This window comes from Sphaeroforma arctica (assembly GCF_001186125.1).
Source record: "Sphaeroforma arctica JP610 unplaced genomic scaffold supercont1.9623, whole genome shotgun sequence".
Classification (NCBI taxonomy): Eukaryota; class Ichthyosporea; order Ichthyophonida; genus Sphaeroforma; species Sphaeroforma arctica.
This window is the reverse complement of record NW_014030935.1, coordinates 1-1049: the sequence shown is the minus strand read 5'-3', so window position 1 is coordinate 1049 and position 1049 is coordinate 1. Positions and strand designations below refer to the sequence as shown.

Sequence of the window (1049 nt, the reverse complement as noted above, 5' to 3'; positions counted from 1 at the left end):
TGTCAATCGGTAATCTAAGTAGGAATACATATGTATTTGTAGATTTATCATAAAATGCATAGAAACCCTATTGTTGTATTGACATTCTATGTAGATAGTTTTAAGCAAATGTAAAGTATGATGTACAAGTTGGTTTCTGCAAGAACGATTGCACGACTTGTGGTGCGATAACTAAGCCTGGTGCATGTCATCGATAGGTTCGCATGCAGTAGTATATCTATACTTATATTTGTAACATCGACCATTTAAGATTTGTTGTGGAGCTGATGCGAATTGAGTGTCACTAGCGTGTATCTGTGTAGCGGATCATGAAGATGCCAACATTTGCATTTATATGTATGCTGTGTATTTAATTGTTTTTTGTGTTAGATAAATATACATACATCCACAAGATATCTCATATCAGCTTGTGTGTAGTGTGTGTACCCGTAGCGAGCCTGCCTGCAGAATGCGACATGTTCCTATTACTGCACTGTCTATCGTCCACGGTCTTCACTTGTAGTCAACTGTGGTGTGCTGAGTATTGGTCGTGACAACATATCTATTAGGTGCCCTTGAACGGCCTTCACAGGATTCAGATACATACCAAATCACCAATGCGCATTTACCACAAAGCACAAGCTACAACTGTTTTATTGCGTTTTCTACCGGATACCTCGTACTATTCTTGGAACGGAATTGAGACACGTTTTAGATAATGTGTTATTGCGTTCATACATCAATTGCTCCTCTCCGTAGCTTGAAGGCTATCCGCTGCCGTTCTGGATAGTGCTGTTCCCAGAGGGCACACGATACACCGAGAAGAAACACGCAGAGAGCCAAAAGTTCTGTGAAGAGAAGGGACTGCCGCTCTTCAATCACTTGCTGCATCCCCGACCGAAGGTGAGGACCTTGGTATTCTTATGAGATGTCGTATGTGTATGGGTATACGCGAGTGTCTGGGAGGTTTGCGCAGGGGGGTCAGGTCTTTATATTGCTCATTGATATTCTTATAAGATGTCGTATGTGTGTGGGTATGCGCGAGTGTCTGGGAGGTTTGGGCCAGGGGG

General features: G+C 42.7%; 1 protein-coding gene across 1 annotated transcript; it reads left to right on the top strand.

Annotated features, from left to right (window-relative positions):
• Positions 1 to 745: 745 nt before the first annotated feature.
• SARC_17053 (hypothetical protein) lies at positions 746 to 906 on the top strand (the record flags this gene model as incomplete). Its single annotated transcript, XM_014288845.1, has 1 exon — positions 746 to 906. A coding segment is annotated over one exon (161 nt), but the record flags the coding sequence as incomplete, so codon positions are not given.
• Between the last annotated feature and the right edge of the window lie 143 nt (positions 907 to 1049).